The sequence below is a fragment of the Manis javanica genome, chromosome 12 (assembly GCF_040802235.1).
Source record: "Manis javanica isolate MJ-LG chromosome 12, MJ_LKY, whole genome shotgun sequence".
In the NCBI taxonomy this organism is placed as follows: Eukaryota; Metazoa; Chordata; class Mammalia; order Pholidota; family Manidae; genus Manis; species Manis javanica.
Genome location: NC_133167.1, coordinates 6,838,812 through 6,858,943, shown reverse-complemented (window position 1 = coordinate 6,858,943; position 20,132 = coordinate 6,838,812). Strand labels below are relative to the sequence as shown.

General features: G+C 60.8%; 1 protein-coding gene across 7 annotated transcripts; it reads right to left on the bottom strand.

Moving 5' to 3' along the window:
• Positions 1–1,666: 1,666 nt before the first annotated feature.
• On the bottom strand, positions 1,667–11,430 carry ECEL1 (endothelin converting enzyme like 1). 7 transcript variants are annotated; one of them, XM_017640319.3, is made up of 19 exons: positions 10,193–11,430; positions 8,112–9,039; positions 7,496–7,564; positions 7,275–7,385; positions 7,107–7,199; positions 6,796–6,920; positions 5,879–6,101; positions 5,682–5,768; positions 5,328–5,426; positions 5,015–5,089; positions 4,706–4,809; positions 4,348–4,406; positions 4,222–4,273; positions 3,646–3,713; positions 3,366–3,490; positions 2,965–3,030; positions 2,493–2,588; positions 2,234–2,310; positions 1,667–2,103 (listed from the first exon to the last, which is right to left on the bottom strand). In XM_017640319.3, the coding sequence occupies exons 2-19, from the start codon at positions 8,895–8,897 to the stop codon at positions 2,004–2,006; spliced, it is 2,415 nt and encodes an 804-aa protein (XP_017495808.2). In that variant the 5' UTR covers positions 8,898–9,039; positions 10,193–11,430; the 3' UTR covers positions 1,667–2,003. The 7 variants fall into 7 exon arrangements, with proteins under 7 accessions (XP_017495808.2, XP_017495810.2, XP_017495807.2 ...); XM_017640321.3 differs by lacking the exon at positions 10,193–11,430 and adding an exon at positions 9,949–10,077 and having other exon boundaries at positions 2,234–2,371; XM_017640318.3 differs by lacking the exon at positions 10,193–11,430 and adding an exon at positions 9,949–10,077.
• Positions 11,431–20,132: the final 8,702 nt, after the last annotated feature.

Genomic DNA, 20,132 nt, shown 5'->3' with positions numbered 1-20,132 from the left:
CTGGACATCAGGACCCCAGCCAGCAGCCGAGGCCCACAGGGCTTCCCCACTTCCAGCTCTGGACTAGGCCTCCAGGCTAGGAAGTTTGCGTCCTCCCCCAAGGACCCAGTCCTCATTGGCCTCTCCCTGGCACAGACGGGAGGGCAGGGGCTTGGCCCAAGGAGTGCCAGGGCTTGGCCCCAGGAGTGCCGGGGCTTTCCCTGACTTCCTGAGGTAGAGCAGAAGGGCCCCCGATGGGCCGGCTGGAAGCTCACTCCCCAGGCCCCCCAACCTTGAGGCCTTTCCTAAGGCAGCAGGGAGACATGAGGGATGATCCTGGGTAGAGCTGGGGAGCTTGGGGAGCCTGGGGCAGGAGCAGGAGGCCTGAGCCCGGGGCTTCTGATTCCAGTCAGACCCCCTCAGAGGGACAGGGTGGGGGACAGATGCAAAGGGTCCCAGACCCTGGGCCCCCCAGGCGGGCAGCAGGCTGGGGCAGGGGGAGAGCTGTCCCCATGCCCTAGCTGCGGTACGCACGTGTCCAGCCCAGGGGTGAAAGGGCTTGGAGGAGTGGCCGAGGTAGGTCTCCAAGCCAGGGCCTTCAGGGGGCCCCACCCTGGAGACACAGCTCTGAGCAGGATCCCCCGGCTGATGCCTGCAGCTTGTGTGGTCTTTCAGAAGAGGGGACCCCCCTGGGTGCTTCTCTGTGGAGCCCCCCAGGGCCAAACAGTGGGCCTGCCTCCCACTCTGGCTCAGTCAGGGGTGTTTTCTCTCTCCCCAAGGTTGGTGCACCCCAGACTCACATAACAGGGACTTCTTAAACATCACTCAAGCCTAAGAGGGGACAGACCTGCTTTGAGCATGACAGGAGGTGAGCTGGCAAGAGATTCACCCCTGCGCTGACAGACAGGGCTAGGCCCCAGGAGGCAGTGTTCGAGGAGGGGTGAACCCCCTAGTGTGTCCCTGAAGTCAGAGAAACAAGACTGGAGGAGGAAGGGCAGAGGCCCAGTGGCCCCCCATCACTGTGGATGTGCCCAGGACCCGGCCCCTGTGGGGCTGCCCCATGGGACAGTTCTGTGCCCCTGCCCTACCACCACCCCACCCGCCTCCGTGATGGGGCAGCACTTGATCCCTGTCCTCCCACCACAGGCCAGGCCTGGAGCCCCATCACGAACCCCAACCGTTTCTTTCCTTCTCTCATCCCAGTAGCCCCAGCTCCAGGCTAGAGGGGTACCTCGAAGCCACGTGGGCTGGCCTCCTGCTCTAAGTAAGTGCCGTCACAGGTACCGTTTCTCAGAGATGCCTGTGCCAAGGCCTGGCCTGTGCTCAGTGACTGGCTAAGGAACCCTGAAGAGACTCGTGCAGGCACAAGGGTGAGCCCCACTCTAGACTCACAGGGGACATGAGGCCCAGTGTTGTGCTGGAGTGTAGGTCCCTGGGCTTGGTGCTCTGGCACCCACAAGCCTGGCCCGCGGCACAGGAGCCTAGGCAGAATTTGGGGGAGGGAGGAATGGGTGGTTGGTGGAAAGGATAGAGGAGCTGAGGCGGTGGGTCACAGGTGGCCCAGCCAAGGCCACCAGAAGGGGACAAGATCTTCTCTAGGGTCCTGGTTGCGCTAAGGGCCTGAGGCTGCCCTCCGAAGGGTCCCTCTGGCCCCAGCAGCTCTAGGGGCCCTGCAAGAGGCTGAGGCGATAGTACAGCAGCTTTATTGACCAAACTTAGCAGCAAGAACACAGGGAGGGTGGGGCCTGTAAGATCCAGCCTGGCCAGGGGTCTGGCTCCTAGAGCCGAGTCTGGGGACCCCAGCGTCTCCCCCAGTGCCCTCCTGGAGCTGACCTCATTCCTGCTCTGGCCCCTCCTTAAGTGAGGACAACAGGGGGCCAGGGCCTGGAGGGGCTAGGAAGGCAGGTGGCACCCAGGGCAGGGCCAGGACCGGGCCTGTGCCTGTCCCAGCAGCCGGGAGTGGGGGGCGGGGGTGGTGATTCGTGCGGGTCAGTGGGGGGTACAGTGCGGGCAGACGGCCAGGCTCACCACACAGAGCACTTGTGGACAGGGTTCATGGGTGAGTCCTTGGGGCAGTGGAAGGCCCGGCCAAACTCCTCAAACTGGGAAACACTGCCCAGCACCCTGGGGTAGGAGCAGAGACCCATGCCATGTGGGTCCCAGTGGCCACCAGCCCCAGCTGTCCCCTCCCACTCCAACCTGCTCCCACCCCGGACACAAGGAGGGGCGAGGCCCCGGCAGGCAGGTGGGATACCTGTAGTGCTCAGGTGCATGCTTGTCCGTCAGCACCTGCAGGTAGATGGACTGCGACCTCCTCTTGACGCACCAATTCTGTGTCCCACCGGGGTTGAGCGGGGAGGGGAGATGAGGCTGGGTGGCCACTGACTAGGCCCTGCAAACCAGGCCCTAATCCCCCATCAGAGTCCATGGGGCCCCTGCCTCTGAGGCACAGCTGATGGGACGGGCTGGAAGCTGTGCCCCCCACCCGATACCCCAGCCGCAGCCCGGCCCACCTGGGCAAAGGCGATGAAGAAGAGCTGGTTGTGTGTATACTTGAGCCGGTGCAGCGGGTGCTCTGGGCCGTGCTCACGCACCCACTTCTGATAGGCCTGGGGGCACAGAGCGTGGAGCTGTGGCGCCCCGGTGTGGGGACATGACTCACTCTCCACCCAGTCAGTCCCTCACAGGCCCCAGCCCTGCACACCACCCACCACGCCGAGCCCCTGGCTCTCTGCCTCCCACCTTCCCAGAGCTCTGCTCCCTGACCAAAACAAACCCAAGCAGGAGCCACCCCCTCCAGGCAGTGCTCCCAGAGGTGCAGCCTGAGAGTCCCTCCTTTACCAAGGGACCCTGGGCCCAGCACAGCCCCCAACAAGGCCAGAGCTCAGCAGGACGGGAGGGAGGGGTGCCTGTGTCCACAGCCTAGCCCTCCTCGGACCCCACTTTCCCCACCCAGGATGGAGCGTTCAGGCAGGGGCAGCTCACATAGTAGGCCAGCTTGAGACCACCCATGTCTGCGATGTTCTCGCCAAGTGTGTGCTTCCCATTCACCTACCAAGAAGGGAGGAGGCTGGGGGCTGCCTGGGGCCCACTGGCATCCCTCAGGCTTTGCCACCTGGGCCCCTGCCCCGCCCCCTGCCCCCTGCCCACCCTCTCTTTCTCTTTGCTGAGGGTTTGCATGAGCCTCCAACCCCTTTATGCTGCATGTGCCATGTGAGCCTATGTGAACTCATTTATGTGCCCCAGTGAGGTGCACGCAGACCCTGGGCATGTGTGGAGACCTGGGCGCAGATTTGTCCTGGCACATGCGCGGGCACATGTGTGTGCACTCTCCTAGTCCGCGTCAAGCCAGCCTGAGGGACACAAATGCAGCAAGAGGGTCTCACCCGCTGACTGTAGACGGTGAAGTTGTCGTAGAGGTGGACAATGCACTCGGCCTTGCGCAAGAAGCGGCTGTAGGAGGCCTCTGTCCACCAGTGCATCAGGTTGCCTGAGCGGTCATACTGGCCCCCTGTGGGCAGTGGGCAGGGTGGCCAAGAGGGCTCCACTCCCTGAGCACCCTCCTGCCCTCCACCCGCCAAGGGGGATGGAGGGGCCCAGCACTGCCCTGCCCCGCCCCCCTTCCCCCCCTCCCCTACCAGCCCTCAGACCACCCACAGGCCTCACCCCAGTCATCGTAGCCATGGGTCAGCTCATGCCCGATGATGGTGCCAATGCCCCCGTAGTTCAGAGACCTGGGCCCACAGCAGCACCGTCAGCGCCAGCCTCACCTGCTCCCTGACAGCCCTGCACTGCTGCCCCGCCCTGGAAGGCCCAACTAGGCCTGGAGGTGGCATCTGCATAGTCCTGGGGCACTCAGCTCCCTTGTGGGATATGTAAAAAGGACCGTGGTACCAGTGCGGCGGCCTTTTAGGAAATAACATCTAATAAGCCTGGGACTAGGGGAGGAGACAGGGGGGAAACTGAGGTACCTCCTTTCTGTCATCCCTAGGGCTGCTCCACTTTTGAAACATCTAAAGAAGCCTCAAGCCAGCTAAGGGGTACTTATGACACTTTAAAATAAGAAAAAATAAAACTACATTTTTCTAAATAACCAAGGGCAAGTTGAGACTGGGGACCCAGGGTCCACAGCTGTCATGACCCTTGGGCCCAGCCTGGGCTGGAGGCAGTCTGAGCAGCCCCTCTGTGATGCACAGGCAAGGCCCCAACCACGGCTCCAGCTAAGGCCAGCTGTGTACTCACTGTGGGAAGTCAGGGTCATACAGCGTGGGCTGCAGGATACCTGCTGGGAACACTACAGGGAGGGAGTGGTCAGTGTGAGACCCACCCCCTGCAGGCCCCACTACCTGCCTGGACACACCCCCTTACCCATCTGGTTCTTGTTGGGTAGATAGTAGGCATTGAGGGCCTGTGGTGGGAGCAGCCATCTGTGGAGAGGAACTGGGGTTAGGTCGGGGAGCCCACACTACCTCCCCAACTCCCCTCCACCTCCTAGGCTTCTCCTCCTTGGAGGCTGACCTGGTGGCCCAGACCACGGCCATGTCCTGGGCCTTCCCCAGGCTGAACCCCACCCTGATGGCTGCCTCCCATGACCTGCATAGGCTCTGTGGCTCCCAGAACAGTGTGGCTAAGAGACAGTTTGCCCCACCAGGCTCCTGGTGTTTATGACTGGCCTTCTCCTATGGCAACCACCCTCCAAGCCCCCAGCTCCAGGCCAGGCACCCACGTGGACTTGTCCACCTCCTGCCGGATCTTCCTGACTGACAGCTGGATGCTAAAGCGGATGCTGTTCAAGATGTTCTTGAAGTAGGTCTTCTCGTGGACCTCAAACTGCATGGAGGCAGGCAGCGCTCAGCACAGGCCAGGGGCAAGGCCAGGCCAGCAGTGCACAAGCCCCATGCGCTCCCAAGGTCTCTCAGCGGAGGGTGGTGGTTCCTCCTCTGCGATGGTGTTGGGCCTCCCTGGGGGTGTCAACCAGGGGCCTGGAGAAGTCTGGCCAGCCAGGCTGGTCAGGGCAAGCTGAGGGCAGACCCACCTCATACTCTTTGTCCACAGCCTCCGGTTTGAGCAGGAAGTCCGGGTAGCCCACCATCACCATCATGTATTGGAGCTGTAAACCAGAGGGTGGCGGGAGTGGGGCCAGGGCCTCAGGAGACTGCCCCATCCCCCAGGGGAGAAAGCTCTAGGGCCAGCCTGGGAGTAGGGCCCAAGGAGTGGGGATAGCAGGCTGGTGATGCCAACTCCACAGGAGGCATTCTGACTCTTCTGTTATCCTCAGCACCTGGCACACAGCAGGCGCTCAGTAAGTGTTTGCGAAACCAGTAAATGGGAACAGGGCCCCACCTCACCTTGGCCCGGGCAGCTGCCTTGGTCTCAGCGTCCATCCAGTCCAGCTCCTCCAGGCGCTGGCCCAAGATGTACTTGATGTCTTCCACCAGCTGCTGCACCTGCAGGGTCAGAGATCAGGGATCAAGGGTCAACCCAGGAAGCCCTAGCTTCCTAGCTAAGCCCCCAGTACCTGGCACAAGTGGTACCCCTAATCATCAAGCACCACTTCCTAACCCCAGGGCTTGGTGCTAAGCACCAAGGGGGGACTTTGGAAATGGGGATACAGGCCCTGCATCCCCGGCAAAAAGCTCACAGTCTGGAAGAGGGCAAACCACCCAAGAAAGGATCATTTATGTTCCTCAGGCCACACCTACTGAGCATGGCAGAACAGGGAGGGCAGGAACTTGATGGGGAGAGTTTCCAGTGGCTGACAGACCAGAGTGCTTCCTGGGGCAGGAGGCCTGGGGAGAATAGCCTGGAGCCTCAGAGAGGCTCAGACCAAGGGGCCATGTGAGGACACCCGGCCTAGCTCAGCGCCCGCACCCCAGCCCCCAGCCCAGGGAAGCCTGACCTTGGCCTTGCTGGTGGCTGAGAAGTGCTCGTGTACAAAGAGGGCCCCAAGCGCCATGCCGAAGTGGCGGTTGGCCTGGCCTAGGCACACACGGGCCAACTCCTGTGGCTTGTCATTGCCCTCCATCTCACGTGCCAGCTCATGCAGCGCCTCTCGGAATGGGGGTGACAGGTGCTCACTCAGGACCACCACTACACGCCACACCAGGTAGTTGTGCAGGATCCTGAGGACCAAGTGAGGCAGCAAACCTGGGTGTCCACGCGGGCTCACGTGCATGGGCCACCTGAGGGCACTGGCCCCCTCTCTCCCCTGGCCCACCCCACACCTCCCAGCCTGGGATCCCACCCACCACCCTCACAGGAGCGAGGGGCACTCCAGGCACGCGGAGGCAAAACCCAGAGTGGCCCAAGCCCCAGTCAAGGAGGAGGGCTGGGTCCGTACACCTCAGCACACAGCTCCTGGGCCTGATGCTGAGCGGTCACAGGCTAGCATGGTTTTCTGACTTGCTATGGGGTGGAAGAGGGGGCATTTGGGGTGACTGTCTGCCTCAGGGCTGGCCTTGAGAGGCCCCTGATCCTCCCCACAGTGGGCAGAGACCAGAGAAGCTCTCCCCAAGGTGGCCCTGGGATGGCAAAGCTGCAGCCACTCTTTCCCTTTCTGATGTCCAGACCCGCTCAAGCGTCACCATCCCCAGGTGAGGATACTGCAGCTCAGGAAACTCACAGCCCTGCCTGTGGACCCAGAGACTAAGGAAGGCCAGGTCTGAACCCAGAGACCTGGACTCCTATTCCAGTGCTCCTCACCTGCCTTCCCAGTGTGGCTTCTGGACAGAGGTGGAAGTGGGAATTCAAAGCTCAGCAAGCAGACAGATGTGGGGTGCAGGAAAGGGGCCTGGAGGGACAGGTGGGCAGTTGTACCTGCGGGGTGTGGAGCGGATGAGCTGGGACACCTGCTGCATGTAGTCCATGGCCAGCAGCACCACCTCCTCGTCTTCCGAGAAGTCCTCCTGGAAGATCTGGTCCAGCAGCCATTTCCACCGCAGCTATGGGGCCACGGGTGGGAACAGTGGGGCTGGGCGTGGCAGGGACCATGGACAGGGAAGGGACCAGGGAGAGGCAACAAGAGGACACAAGGAGCCACAGCCATGGAAAGCCTTGCCCATCGCTGGGGCGGGGACAACAGGGAGACCCAGGACCAGCCCCTCCCACCACGGCAGAGCATCACTCACATGCGGGGTGATCTTCTGCAGCTGCCCCAGGGTCACCTTGTTGTACGCGGAGCTGACATCTCGCCGGAGGTCATCGTACTCTGACACAGTAATCTGGGGTGGAGACCAGAGTTGACCCAGCCCTGCCTAACGGTCCCCTCCCTCAGCCCACAGCAGTCCCCTGCTCACATTGGCCAGCCGCTGCTCCAGCTGCAGGATCTCCTGAGCCTTCTGCTGCACAGCATCGGCACCCAACAGGCTGAGAAGACGCTCCATGAACACCCGGTACGCTGCCAGGATCTGCACCAGGAGGGAACACGTCAGGGTGTGGAGGGGAACAGTGGCCGGCCTTAGGCTGTCCCTCCTGGGGCCCCAGGCCTTCCCTGCAGCCCCATCCCACATCCCCACACCTTCTCACTCTCCTCATCCTGAGCTAAATATAGGGTCCTTTCAGGCAGGGTGAGCCCGTCCTGGTCAATCTGGGGAGAGATGGGGGGTCAGAAGTCAACATGCCAGGTTCCTGCAAACAGCCTCAATTCCCACCCAGATGCCCAGGACACCCACTGCCACAAGTCCCAGGAATACAAAGATGCTACCCCACCCCTGACCAGCCTGGCTTAGGGGGCCAGAGGGGAGCTGCCCCATCCTTCCCCCTGTGACCCGGTCCTTCCCTCCTAAGCCTTCATAGTCCCCCACCTGTGAGGGGCACTCCTCCCCCACGCCCCTCACGAGAGTTGGGGCGCTGGCATTCCTATCCACCCCAGCCCCTAAGAGCTGTAGCCACAGGGCATCAGCACACCCTCGCTCCCTATTCTTAAAACCTGCCAGAGGGCTGGTAAATTGCGGCTCCCGAGGCTCAGCTAAACACAGCAATTACTCGAGGGAAATTACTTGCGCCCCCCTCCGCTCCTCTCTCCTCCCCTTCTGCACGGGTCGCCTGGGCTCAGGGATCATGCGAACCTCAGGGCCCTGAGTCCCTGGCCGCGGGCTGCGTGTCTGCGGGCTGGGGGAGGGGGAGACACTCACGCGGATGACGTAGCGCGAGGAGTTCCTGTCGTCCAGGCTGACCGTGAGCGAGAAGAGCGCGGAGGCGCTGTAAACGCCTTGCGCCTTGTACAGCAGCCGGTTGAGGTCCCAGCGCGCTGCTGCCCCCGGACGCTCGGCGGGGCCGCCCAGGTCCCAGCCCCCGCAGTCCTCGATGACCTCCAGCATGGGCCGCGGGCCGAGCCGCTCGATCTCGCGCATGTCCAGGCACGAACGGAAGAAGGCGCGCACCTTGCGCTGGGCAGCGCCGCCTGGCCCACCCCCGGGCCGCGCCAGCAGGCGCCGCAGGCGCTCTTCATTCTGCTCGCCGATGGCCGCAATGGTGCCGTAGGTGAGCTTGTCGTCGGGGATGGCGTGGCGCCGCAGCCAGCCACCGCACGCGAAGGAATAGAAGTCCTGGCACGGGTCTATGCTGGCGTCCAAGTTGGCGGCCAGGAAGCGGGCGGCGCGCGCAAAGGCCTTGCGCTCCGGGCAGCCCTCGGAGCAGGCGCCGGCCCCCGCAGCGCCCGGGCCCAGGTACTTGAGCGCCAGCATGGCGGCTAGGATGGCGCAGAGCCCGGCGGCGAACACCAAGCCCGACAGCAGGCACACCTCGCGCCGATTCCAGCGCGGCAGCCCGGCCCGAGCGCCAGTGGCACTGCGCCCAGCACCCAGCGGGAAGCTGGGAGGCAGCGAGGCCCCGCGCGCACCACCCGTGCCGCACCGGCTCACATACTTGACCTCCTGGAACTCGTCGTAGTGCGCGGTCATCGAATACGGGGTCTCCATGGTGCCGCTGGCACTGCCAAGGAGCCCCTGGCTATCTTGGTTACAGGATGCGCCGGGCCACCGGCCTCCTCGAGGGCCTTTGCATGGCCCCCCAGCAGGAGCTGCAGGAAGGTAGACGCAGGCTTGGAGAGGCGTTGGGATCCTACGGGGGCCACAAACAAGACGAGGAGGGGCTCAGGCCGAGGTCAGGCGCTGGAGGCCACCCTGAGGCCCCAACAGTAAGCAGGCCTGCGGCCTGGCCTCCTTCCACCACTCGGAGAAAGAGGGAAGAGGAAGGCTCAGGATGGCCACTACCTCCCACACACACGGTGGCGTCCTTTGACCTGCCTCCTCTCTCCCTGCACACATACGCCCGCCACCCATTTGGGAGGCCCCTGGTAAACAGCAGGGAAACACCGGGTACGGAGCCTGGCACGTAGTAGGCCTTCAGTGAAAGGCTGTTACTCTTCCCTTTGCCTTTCTTGTCTGCGACCTGCTTTGGCCAAAGCCAGGTGGGGGAAGGGAAAAGCGGAGGCTGGAGAAAGGAGGTGCGGTCTAGGTCGCGTCTATGCAGACCCTGAGGCCGTCTTCGGCTTCCCGCACTGGAACTAGACGCTCAAGAAAGAGACTCGGAAACCAAACTTTGTCCTCGCGGATATACGCAGGGGCACCCCCAGCTCCGTCTCCTGTTCAGTGGCCAGAATGCCCACCAGCCCCTTTTCCAAGCGACGCGCGCCGGCTGGCCCAAGATCTGGGAGAAAAACCCCCGACGGCCCTAAGAAATTGGAACCGGTACCATCCCCTGCCTACCGGTCCCCGGTCCCCTCCCTGGGCTGCTCCCAGCATCAACAGGTTCTCCCCGGAACCCAAACTTGGGCGAAGTTTCACCCCCGGAGCCTGCCGTGCGGCGCCGCGCAGTCCGCGGAGCCGGGTAGCCGAGCCCAGGAGTAGCAGCCGCACCCGGAGCCAGAGCTGCGAGGATGCAGACAAAGCCTGGAGGCTCGGCGTGGCGGTGGCGGCGGAGGTGGCTGCGATGGTGGCCGCAGCGGCAGAGGGGTCGGGAGCCACTTACCCCGCAGGTGCGCGCCCGGGCCGAGCGGGAACGGAGCAGGTAGAGCCCGGGCCGCCGCCAGAGCCGGGGCGGGAGGGAAGCGGAGAGGGGCAGGCGGCGGCTACCTCCGTGCGCCCGCCGCCGCCTCTGCCGCCGCGCCGCGCCGCCCGCCGGCCCCGAGGGAGGGGGCGCGCCAGCGGCTCCACCCTCCCCCGCCAGCCCCCTCCCCGCGCCCCCTCCTTCTTCCTGCCTCCATCCCGGCTACCTGTCAGCTCTGTAGCAGCTCGGGGGCGGAGACGGCGATTGCGGGGACACTCTCGAGGGTCTTGCACAGGCTCGGGGATCAGGCGTTCCAGCTCCAGCTGCGTCCCGGGAAGAGCGAGGGCGCCTGCTACTCCCGGGAAGGGTTCCCCACGAGCCGATGCCCCGACGCGGGACTGCCTACAAGCTGGAGATGAGATGCCCACCGGACTGGAGCACCGCCCAGGGAGGACTCCCGGAAAGACTGCGGGTGCGCTGAAACAGTGCCTGTACCCGCCTGGCACAGTGCCTAGCGCAGGGCAGCCTTCAATAAGGGGGCTTCCTAGTCCTCCCCTTTAGCAGCTGCCCATGCCAGCCCTCCCCGCAGGCGTCTGGATTTTGGTTGGCCCTGGTGGAGCCAGAGTCTCGGAAGCTGCGTCTGGAAGGGGGCCCTGCACCCCTCCGCAAGTGGCCTTGGCACCCACTGCTAAGGAAGCCACAGGCTTGGGAGAGAGAAAAGGGCTGGCAAGAAATGAAGGGGTCCCTCCTTCTGGAGACAGAGAGGGCAAGAGCCTTCCTGCCCTGCCCAGCAGCCCTGGTCCTCAGACAGGACCCTGGTATGTGGACTGCTTGGGGGGGACAGACTAGGAAGAGGGGACTCTGAATTTATCCACCCACTACCTTTTTCCCAGACACCTTGCAGTTTTGATGTGTGACCTCCCTCCTGAGGCTCCCGGGTCCAGAGGGGAGCCCCTTCTGCCTGGCTGACCACTGTACCCCACAGGTACAGGCCTGGCCCATGTTGGGCACTGGGAACTTGGGGATTCCTGGATAAGTACTAGTTTCTGGAGTTCTGTTTTCTCTGCCCTGCCCTACGTACCCCCTCAGCTTGCCGTGTCCCTAGCAGGGGGCCCCCAGAGCACCAGCATTCCCAGGCCTGACCATTCCAACCTGCAGGACTGGCCTAAACAGTGCTTGAGACAGTCCAAGATGGCCCCATACGATAGAAACTGTGACAAAGCAAGGATTCAAAGGACCTGTGGTCCTGTCCCCTCCCGGGGCTGCTTTCAGCCCAGCTACTGGGTCCCTGGCCTTCAGCGGACCCCTCTGCCCCCACTCTGCACGTCCTGTGTCTGTCCCTCTGTACATCTCTAAGCCTGGTCTGGTACGCTCTGCCTCCGCCTCGGGCCGTTTCAGGGTCCTCCTCTGCCCCATACGCTCTGCTTGGATCCAGCTAATTCTACGGAGAAGTGGGATTATGTAAAATGTGATCCCGTAGGGGGAGGGGAGGGCAGGGCGGCGGCAAAGTGGCTCTTTGTGCTTTTAATCTGCATTTTTCCCTCAACGTTCCGTCTCCAGGAGGATAATTTTCCAGCCTTTTCAGGCCCTGATTGGTATCATTTCTCTGGCAATGACAGCTTTTATTTTCCCTGAAATGAATGCCGTGAAATTTCCAAGAAATATAAAAATGGATATTGTCTCAGGGAGCCGACTCTCTTCCGACAGAAAGGCACAAAGGCAAGCAGGCTTCCCAGGGACCCTGCTGCTCCTCCGCTGGGGGTGGGGGACTCATCCCTCCTCCCTCCCAGGGGGTCAGCTCTTGGGCCCCCCTCCTGGCCATCGCTCTCCCAGACTCTCAGCTGCCACTGATCTGTTCCTGGCCTTCCCACCCGGCTAGGCCGCCCTGCCTGCTTCACTATGTACCTGCTCTGTGCAGAGCTGCGCGCCCCACGCCTGGCCCCACAGGCTCCAGCTCCCGCCCTGAGCGCAGTAACCAGGGCCACGGGAGTTGACTGGAGATTTGACCCCCCGAGCCCTCAGTCCTGGTGCCCCACACAGTCCACCAGTGGAGTGCCGGGGCCCCGCGTCCTTTGCTCCTCCACCCTCTCGCAGAAGGAGAAGCTGAGCTGGTGAGTGGAAGATGCCAGGCGTCTGGCTTCCAGCACCCACACTCTCTTTCTGAGGCTCCTAGTTCCAGTGCTCTCCTGCCCAGCCCCCAGGTGTCAAGTCACACCCTGACTGAGGAGTAAGAGAACACAGGACACAGCAGCACCCAGCCAAGCCCTGAACAAGGCAGCCAGAGGCCCACCTCGGGGTACGGGTGCCACGGCCAGGGCTTCCTTGGAGAGGGGCGGAAAGGGCGCAAGGGAGCTGACCTGAACCCCTCACCTCTGCCTCTTCCCTGAGTATGCCCAGTACCAGCTAGCCCTCCTGGGTGGGATACCACCAGGCCTGGGATCTGGGGAAGGGGTGAAGAGCAACCCCACTCACTGGGGGCAGCAGTCCTCACACTAATGACACATCTATTTATCACCTCAATGAAGTGCTAAATGCTCCACTCCAAGGTGGGCTGCCAGTGTGAGTCCAGACCTGGCCCAGCCTGGAGCCCAGCATTATTAGAACTGTTTCTGCACCCCTCTGGCCCACCTGTGTGTGGCATTTGTCTGTTCCTCCAGCCCATAGGCCTTGGAGTCCCCCAGGGGCTGAACCCCCCATCCCTGCCTCTGCTCTGAGAGATGCCCCCAGCCTCCACCCTGCCCAGCCAGCCCCTGCGCCCCCCCACCAATAGTTCTATGTCATCTTCTGTGCCCTGGAAAACATCCCCCCAGCCAGCTCCCTCTCCCCACCCACCCTCCCCGGGCTCATACTATCTATTATTCACAGCACAAAATGGATTTTTAATTTGAGAAATGAAATGACTCTCCCAAGTGGCTGGGGTGGCAGGGAGGGGGCAGGGAAGGCCAGAGCCTTGGTGTGATTGTCACAGGGCTGATGCAGACCCTTGTGGAAAGCTGGGTGCTCACAGAAGACCTGGGGAGCCCCAAAGGCTCATGTGACCCACCACCGAGCCCATGCCTTCATGTCGCCCTATTACTATGACCAGATGCAGTGAGAGGTTGCCTGTCCATCCTGCCTGAGCTCCCAGTGGGTCTCCTCCCGGCCAGGCAGGGGGCTAGTGCATGCTGGGCCCGGCACCCTACTTCAGATTCTTGAGACCAGGAGCCGCCTGTGAGCCCCCTGGCCTGGTCTATCTCCTCCTCAAATTTCCTGGACCTCCCTTCACTCGGCTCAAAAGTCTGCCTGTGCAGTCCACTAGCTGAGCTTCTCTGCTGGCTCCCAATACCATGGTATGCCCACCCCAGCTTGGACAGCTGCCCTGGCCCCCCCACCAGCCTCAGGCTCCCAGGCCTCTCCTCACCCCTTATCACAGCAGTCGCACTCCGAATGTGCCCACGAGGCAGTGACCTCTTTACCATCCTCCTCTGCTCCTCTCACTGTCCCCACCCTCCACCTCCCTCTTGCTCTGGTCACTCTGGTCTGGTTTCATTTCCCAGAACTTAGCTGGCTCCCCCCCGCCACAGGGCCTTAGTACTTGCTGTTCTGCTGCCTGGAACACCGTTCTCCCGTCACCTCTTCCACTGGTCAACCACTCATCCTCCTGGGGAGGTCAGTTGTCTCTTATCTGGTCAGGTGCCACCTCCACGGGCTGCAGGCGTGCCCCCCTGAGCCCATTACACTCCTGCAGCTTACCCACTGCAGCCCAGAGCCCCCCAGACGGTGCATCTAATGGACGTAGACGGATCTCACACAGCTGCCACTGGCTCACAGAGGCCCCAGAGCCAGGCCCTGCGCATACATAGCACCCCCGCCTGCAAACCTGCCTAAGCTCTCGGGTCCTACACAAGACCCATCGGGTGACAGAAAGTCATCTCTCTCCTCCCCACTGCCCTCCTGGGGGGAGGCTGCCATCTCACTATACACAGGTGCTTCTCTGGGGTCACCTACCAATCTCTAGATACATTTGTTACTTCATACAAGAAATTGATGAATACGTTTTTGTTTTAAAAATCTCAACTGCACAAGTATTTTGAGGGCAAATGCGAAGGTCCTCCTGCACACATGTTCTCTCCCAACCTTCCTCAAGGTAAGGTAAGGTAAGTCCTGTAACTTTATTTTTTAAAATAAATGGGACACCACAAGACGTGTGGTTTAGCAACTTGTACGCACAGGCTTATGAGGCTATATACAGGTTGTCTTGCCCACACTATCTGGTCTCGGTATCCAGAGGCCTTCCCTGGCATCGGCCTCTCACCCTCCCTCTTGGCCCACCTCCGCCCAACCCCTCCCTGGCTCCAGCTCCCTTCCATCTGCCCTGGAGCTTGCACCCAGGTGGTAGCAGAAGCACCCAGCTCTGCCCTTGGGCCCCAGGGACCACCCACCCCTGCCCACCCTGGAAGCCCACCAGGCTCCTAGACAAGCTCTCCCTCAGCATGCCCTCCCCTTCCTCCCCTGCTTCAGGGCCCAGGCCTGGCATTGCAGCCTTGGAAAGCTTCTCACTTCCTCCACCCCTGCCCATCCGTCCTGCTTCAGCTCTGGCCAGGAGTGCTCTCTTCCTTGCTGGAGGAAGGGGGTCTCATCCGCTGCCCCCCAGGCACCACTGCATCCTGCCCATTCCTGCCCCACATCCTCTGAGACCCCTCGTCATGGCCTCGCAGGCCTCCTCGGTCTGGCCCCACACCCCTTCCTAGCCTCCTGGCTCATGCCCTCCTAGATGCCCCCTCTCCTCAAGGAGCTCATGCCCCCACCTCTGTGCTGGCCGTGCCCTCCACCTGGTGCCTTGCCCCAGCCCTCTTGCTGTTGGCTCCCAGTTACATGGAGGACACTGAGGCCCAGAGAAGGAAAAAAAAGTTGCCCCAGTTCAACCCGCTCACAAACACTGAAGCTGAAATTTAAACCTGTGCCTGCTGCATTCAGGGTCTCAGGGACATGCGCAGTCTGAGCTAGGAGACAGGCAGCTCTGTGGGGGGACAGGCAGGGCACTCAGAGCCCAAGCACCGGCGACGTGGAGCCAGAGGCCTGGCTGTGATCTCAGCCCAGGAACTGTGTTGGGGGTGCTGAATCTGGGGGTCCAGGCAGGTGTCAGGGCTGGCTTTGACCAGAGACCTCTGGAGGAATCTCAGGGCCTGCAGCCAGGCCTTGGCCTCCCTTCTTGACGTCTCTCGCCCCAGGGCCCTTCCTGGATCCTCCTCATCTGACATGTCCAGTTGTTTTCTGTTACCCTGGGTACATCCTGTACCACGTTGGTCCCCACGTGACGTTATCTTGTGACTTGGCATTTTCATCTTCTCTTCCTTAGCTCTGTTGGGACCCCAGATTTTCCTATCACCCTGTCCTTCCCGCCAGCCTGAACAGCAAGGCCTTGGAGGCCTTGGACACAAGGCTGTCAGAGGTTTGGGGCAGACTGGCAGAGCCAAAGCAGGGCAGTGGCCATGCAGAGTAAGGAGGCGAGCAGGGAGAGGGTGAGGCCTGCAGGCCCCCTGGGCTCAATGCTTGACGGACTGGCCACAAGTGGCTCAGCTCCTGCTGCAAGCTGCAAATAAAGCCACAGAGACTGGATGGATAAAGGAAGGTGAACCCCAGAGCTTGGGGTGCCCCTCCCTGTCAGGGTCACCATGGCCACTGCCTATGACTGCAAGGAGTTGGGGCTTGGACAGGCAGAGCCCAGAAAAGCCAGCAGGACCTGAAGGCTTCACAGGGTCGCTGGGCCAAGGTCCCCTCCCCCAGCACTCCATCATCATTTCAAGTAATTGGAGCTGAAGGGGATCTTTAGCTAATTAAAGATGAGGCCACTAATTGTCCCTCGGAGGAGAGAGAACAGGGCTGCAGGGGGGAGGAGATAGACAGAGGCTCTGAAGAACTGAGGGGGCTGGGAAGGGCCCTGGCCCTGGGTGAGGCCTCCCGCTGTGTGTTTGGAAGGGCAATGCTATCAGACTCCCTGAATGGAACTGTGGGACAGAGGACAAGCCCACCAGAGTCAGAACAACTGTGTGCCACCAGAAACACCCACGCCCACCTCTGCCTGCCTGCAGCCCTGGGCTGAGGTGTGGATGGCAGGGGGCTCCCACAGACATCTCTGGAGGAGGTAATGGCTCAGGTTTGAGAACAGGCAGCAGGTGCCAGGGTCCCCAGTCCTGGGCTGGCCCCCAGCAGGAAGCCCACCCGCCCAGTCCCTACCCTCCTACACCCTTGGCAGAGGCACCAACAGCCGATGCACATCCACACATCAGCCACACCTGGAGCCACCCTCACCCAGCACCATGCTCTCCTCCCTGCACAGTGTCCCAGGGCCTTCTGTCAGCACTACCAAGGAGAGTTACACTTTCCTATTGCTGTGTAACAGATTCCTACAAACTTATTAACTTAAAACAACACAAATGTATTATCTGTTTCTGTAGGTCAGAAGTCCCAGCATAGCATGGCTGGATTCTCTGCTCAGGGCCTCACTGGGCTGATGCCAGGGTTCCCTAAGGCTCAGGCTCTGTTCCCTTCCAAGCTTATTGGCTGAGGCAGAATTCAGTGCCTCTACTTGTAGATTCAAAGTGTCCACTCTCAGCTGGCTGTCAGCCACAGGCTGCTCTCAGCTTCTACAGGCTGCCATATCCCTTGCACTGTGGCCCCTCTGCCTCCAGACTCATCAGTGGACCATGTCCTCTGATTTGAATCCTTGTCATGCTTCAAATCTGTCTTCCTTTCATTGACCAGCCAGAGAAACTCAAGTAATTAGGTCTGCGTGTCTCCCTATCTTAAGGTCAGCTGATTCAGAATCTTAATTACATGGGCAAAGTCCCTCCATAGCAGTACCTAGACTTGTGTTTGGCTGAGTAACAGGGAGAGTATGTGTGTGCACCAGGGACCAGGCACCTTGCGGGGACATCTTAGAACTCTGCCTACCACAGGGAATATGGGTCCAAGAGCAGAGGCCATGCTAAGAATACTAGGACCTGACTTCTAGGCCAACTTCTGGACTTTAAGTGCTACGTTGTCTCATTTAATCCTCACAATTCTAGGAGTAGGTGCTATTATTATCCTCATTTTACAGAGGTGGCAAATTGAGGGCCTGTGAGGTTAAGTGACTTTCACAAAAGTCACACAGCTGGTAAGTGGCCAAGCTGGGACACTGGGGTAACAAGTTCTGACACAGACCTGACTGTGTTTTCTTGGAAAAGTTGTATGATCTCTCCAGTTATGAAATGAAGGGCACTGATGCCTGTTCTCCACGGATCAGTAAACCAGACTCCAGGGCCCAGATTGCATGGGATCAGTGGGTTCTGGCCCAGTCCATCCTCAACCAGTGCACATGTATGGCACCCAGTGAGATGGGGTGGGTCTGGGGTCGTCAGTGTCAGCCATCCAGTTGCAGCCATTCTGGCTTCACAATCCATGACATGATGCTCCCTGGCACTGAGGCTGGGAGGCTTATGGCTACAGAGGGCCCCTGATACAGCCACAGGAACCCCAAGATTAATGGCCAGGAAATTGCTGCTCACCCCAGAAGGCTCGGCTCCTTAGAGAACAGACTAGGGGCTTTCAGACCTTTGCCCAGGAGTAGCCATGTGTGTTGTGGGATGGGGGGAGCTCTCCAACCTCCTAGCTGGGTCTCTCCCAGCTCAGCTGGGCAGGCTCTTGTTGGCTACAGCTCTAGAGGGGGAGGGGACCACGGAGGTGGCAGTAGCCGTCTGCTCCCCCCTCCCTGTGAGAAAGACTGTCAGTCAGCCCTGGCGCAGGCCCCCCACAGCCAGCCCGCCCGACCCCCACCCCCATGCTTGAGCTGCCTCCCTCAGTACCGGAGCTTAATCATAACATGCATTAGCTAGGGCCTGCTGCCTGCAATTACTGTTTCAATCAGCCACCCACCACCCACCACCCCCAGCCTCAGGCCACCTGTGGGGACTCCCCATCCTGCCCTCCCTGTCCCCTTCTCCAAAGGCAGCACAGGTGCTCCAGGCTGTGCAGATAGACAAAAAGTGACCCCTGGCAGCAGGGGCCTGGGGCGGGGACGGCCAGCAGACAGGGGGCTATAGCTCAGGGTCACTGGCAATTATTTTAAAAGCCTGCTGCTTTCCCAGCGAGGCAGGCTCATCCTGGGGGCTGCATTGCCCAGGTTGCTGACGCTTGCACACACACTCAGGTGTTTGCACATGCTAGCCACACACACACACACACACACATACACACACACACACACAGGGAGGTGTGTACCAGGCAACACACGGACCCCTAAGAGATACTGGGTGTCTCCAAGGTGTGAATCCACAGGAAGATCCCACCTGAGTGACCAGCCCTCATCCTTTGGGGTCTCTCCCTACACAGCCCTTCCCATGCCCCCTCTCCCTGTCTCTGGCACAGACCACTTCCTGTCTTTTGGTAACCCCTCCCCAGACCTGGGGCCCCAGAGATCCGAGCTGACTTTGGAGGACTTTCTGTTCTATTCAGCCTGAGAGCTGGGGCAGGGGGAGGGGAGGGAGGGTTGCTGGAGGAAGAGGGGAGAAGGCAGACTTGGCAGGGGCCATGCAGGAGGGGACCGCTGTTGTGCTGTGATTCTCTCTAATTGCTGTTTTGCTGAGAGGTAATTAAAATCCCTTTTTATTTCACACGTCAGAGCCCTCACCAGCATGCGGAGAGGGCGCAGGGGGAAGCTGGGAGGCGGGGGCAAGACAGGGCCAGTCGGCCTGGCACAGGGAGGGGCCGGGGAGGCGGAGCCTCTGAGCCTGCCCCGCCAGCCAGGAACCCACCAACAGGACCCCTGAGCACCCAGGGTCTGGCCCTGGCCAGGATCTGTGGAGCCCAGCAGAGCCAACAAAGGCCGTAAGAAGGAAGTGGTGACATCCAGGGAGCGCCTTCTATGTACCAGGTGTTCTGCTGAGCTTCCAACGTACAGGACTGTTGCAAAAATAACTGCTACCAGGTAGATAACACTGTCATCCCATGTGTCAGGACAGTGATAAAGCTGAGACCCAGAGACTAAGAAACAGCAAGCCCCCCGGCTTGTCAGTGTTGAAAGTGCATCTGACTCTAAACTCAGAAGTACTGTGCCAATGTGCCCACTCCGGCCCACATAGCTGTCCTCACCTGCAGAGCCTGCCAGAGTTCCACAGCCCTGCCCTGACCCTGCTCAGGACCCTGCGGGAAGGGCCACAGCCACAAGGTTCCTGCCCAAGGCCAGTGCACCAGTGCCATGCCCGCCGCTCTGGACCTCGTGGTCACCTGCTGACAGGCCCCTGGGAGCAGGAGAGCCAAGGCTCTTCCTGACTATCAGGACCTGTGGACACTCCCTGGAGGCCTGGGTGAGGCCAAGAGGCCATGACCAGACAGGGGCCTGGACTGATGCCCAGTCAGAGTCAGGCTGGAAAGGAGGTGGGCTAACAGAAGCTGGGCCTCGCTGGGTGGGGCAGGTGAAGGTCGTGGAGCAGTGCCTCTCTGCTTCCTACTCCCCTTCTCTTTGCCTGTTCACTGGGACCTGGAGTTGTATGGCCCCATCCTGCTCATTATCCCCATCTCCACCACCACCGCCCTCATCATTTCCATCACCATCACCATTTTCTCCAAATTCTCCATCTTCATCATCACAGTTATGACCATTATCACCACCACTTTCTCCATTATCACCATCATCAACATTTCCACCCAAATCGCTGTCATGATCATCGCCACCACCGTCATTGCTATCACGGTTCACACTGTACCAGGTACTGTGTTAATGACAGACATTTTACCTCATTGAATCTCCACAATAGCCAAGAAGTAGAAGCCAGTATCATCCTCCTATTTTTCAGTTGGGGAAACCAAGGCTTACAAAGAAAAAGCCCAAAGTCCCAGAGCCAAGAAGTAGCAGAAGCCAGATTGAACTTAAGCTGCTTGACATTAGAACCCAACGTCAGAACCACCGCATGTTACCATATCTCCGTGAAGGAGCGCAAAGAGTCCTCCGTCTCCAAGGGTGATGTCTCAGGACACAGGACAAGGTTGTGGCCAACAGAAAGGTCCCCCCAGCATGACAGCCTCCTCCTTTTCAGCCTCGGGCATTGGCCTTGACATACTGGCCACTCAGCGGGACTAGGAGGGCAGTCATATCCTCAGGGACGAGCCAGGTACCTGCCACCCTGCCTGATGTCTGATGGGAGCGG